At 45.2% G+C, this 2088-nt stretch overlaps 1 protein-coding gene across 1 annotated transcript; it reads left to right on the top strand.

Moving 5' to 3' along the window:
* Window positions 1-204: 204 nt before the first annotated feature.
* On the top strand, window positions 205-1364 carry LOC125194962. Its single transcript, XM_048093174.1, has 2 exons — window positions 205-543; window positions 1221-1364. The coding sequence occupies exons 1-2, from the start codon at window positions 205-207 to the stop codon at window positions 1362-1364; spliced, it is 483 nt and encodes a 160-aa protein (XP_047949131.1).
* Window positions 1365-2088: the final 724 nt, after the last annotated feature.

Raw genomic sequence — 2088 nt, 5'->3', positions numbered from 1 at the left:
ATCTTCTGCTTTCTTTGGATGGAGAGGAACGACTGCAAGCACCGTGGTCGTCCTTTCCGTCATTCTCATGTTATTTGGCAGGTTACTCATCACCTGCATACGTTCGTGCTGGCCGGCAAGATTACCCCGATACACTGGAGGGGTTGCTCGACGTCAGTGGATTTCATGCCCTCTTCTCCCAGACAGCGTGTTTTGCGTTCACTCATGGTCCTATGGCATCCACCCGATGCCCCTTGGGTGAAGCTGAATACAGATGGTGTCTTCTCCTCGACGACATTGGAGGCGGGAGAGGGAGGACTTGTTCGTGGCACTGATGGAGATCTTCTGCGGGCCTTCTATTCTCCAGTGGATGCATCGTCAAGCTTTGAGGCGGAGCTTATGGCTCTTATCCGAGGCTTGGAGATGGCCATGGAGTTTTCTACACACATCTGGATAGAGCTTGACTCAGCAGCTCTGGTTACTTTAATGTCATCTGGACAACCTGGTTCTGCGGATTCTCACACATCTACAGAGAAGGAAACCGTGCTGCCGATTTTCTTGCAGGTAGGGGGGTTCAGACCCCTACTATGACATATTATGATTCAGTCTCTGCGCCTCGATACCTGAAGGCGCTTGTTAGGATGGACCAGCTAGGATATACTAACTTCCGTTTCCGACGTAGAGATATGTTTTGATTATGTCCTTTTGATAGTTCTGCTTAACTTATTTTTCGCTTTTGTTTATCTGGTTCATAGTTTAGTTCTTGATAGCATCGAGCATCCCGACCTGTGGGAGCTTCAGTTTGTTTCTCTGTTCATGTTCTTGTTTTCCGATACTAGTCACTTTTGGGCTAGTATCATGTTTTGGAACATTATATTTTGAGTTATTCACGTGTTGGGGGTCTGCCTAAACCCCCCGCTCAGTTTGGGCGTTTTTGATATAAAAAAAAAAGACCAGGTCACTGGCGGTTGTCCTCTTTCACTAAGGCTCCCGTCATGCATATTAATTTTATAGTTCCTTGTTTGATCGTTTGGTTTCTTTGGACGGAAAGGAACGGCTGCAAGCATCGCGGTCGGCCTTTCCGTCATACTCATGTCATTTGGCAGGTCACTCATCACCTGCATACGTTCATGCTGGCCGGCAGGATCATCCCTATTCACTGGAGGGGATGCTCGCCGTCGGTTGATTTCATGCCTGCTTCTCCCAGATAGCGTGTTCTGCGTTCACTTATGGTCCTTTAGCATCTCCCTGATGCCCCTTGGGTGAAGCTGAACACTGATGGAGTCTTCTCTACATCGACAATGGAGGCGGGAGAGGGAGGATTGGTTCGTGGTTCTGATGTAGGTCTTCTGCGGGCCTTCTATTGTAACGACCGGCCCATCTAGGGTATAATAAATGTGGCGATCGTTAACTAGACGGACTTAAATGCATCAAAGATCATAGGCTAGGGTTTCATTTAAAGGAATTTTCCCAAAGTAATAAATGAACAAACTGATTTATAAGTATAACAGCTTAGCAATGAAGTTCAAGAAGAAAAGGGCTATCACAATTAATATTCAAAACAACAAGGCCCTTAAGACAATCCAAAAATATCATGTCTCAACAATCTAACAAAAAGAAGTAGTTCAATCTCAAACGAACAATAGTAAGTTTCATGTTTTCAGCGGAAGCAACCAAGAGAAGGTGAAGCTATGTATGAAGACACAACTACACTCGAAGTTCCATAACAATAATTTTATTTAATTATTCTGCTCAACACTGCCAACCGCTCGTCACTGCTCAACCTGCACATAGGGAAAACACATGCAGGGCTGAGTACTATAAACATACTCAGTGGACTTATGCCGAAAACAGTTTTATCAACAATAGTAATTATCATGCCATTTTCAAGTGTCCATCGGGGTTTTATCTTTAGAAAGGCCCGAGGCACCAAAATATATTCTTTATCAAATATCACGGTCGCGCAACCATTTTTCACATCGACGTTTACCATATCCTCATTATACATGACAAGGAATGCGGCCGCAATCCAGGTCACTAGACCGGCCGACCCGTACGCCAGCACTCGGTCTAACATTGGTGTACACTAACCCAAGTAGAGTTTGTGGC

Source organism: Salvia hispanica, chromosome 6 (genome assembly GCF_023119035.1).
Source record: "Salvia hispanica cultivar TCC Black 2014 chromosome 6, UniMelb_Shisp_WGS_1.0, whole genome shotgun sequence".
NCBI lineage: Eukaryota > Viridiplantae > Streptophyta > Magnoliopsida > Lamiales > Lamiaceae > Salvia > Salvia hispanica.
Note: the sequence above shows the minus strand (reverse complement) of the source record. Positions and strands in the feature narration are given on the sequence as shown.

Excerpts from the sequence above, each read along its gene's own strand:
- LOC125194962 (XM_048093174.1), top strand. The coding sequence starts at position 205 with ATGGTCCTATGGCATCCACCCGATGCCCCTTGGGTGAAGCTGAATACA. Across the intron at positions 544-1,220 it reads TGCTGCCGATTTTCTTGCAG|CATCTCCCTGATGCCCCTTG; the intron begins GTAGGGGGGTTC and ends ATGGTCCTTTAG.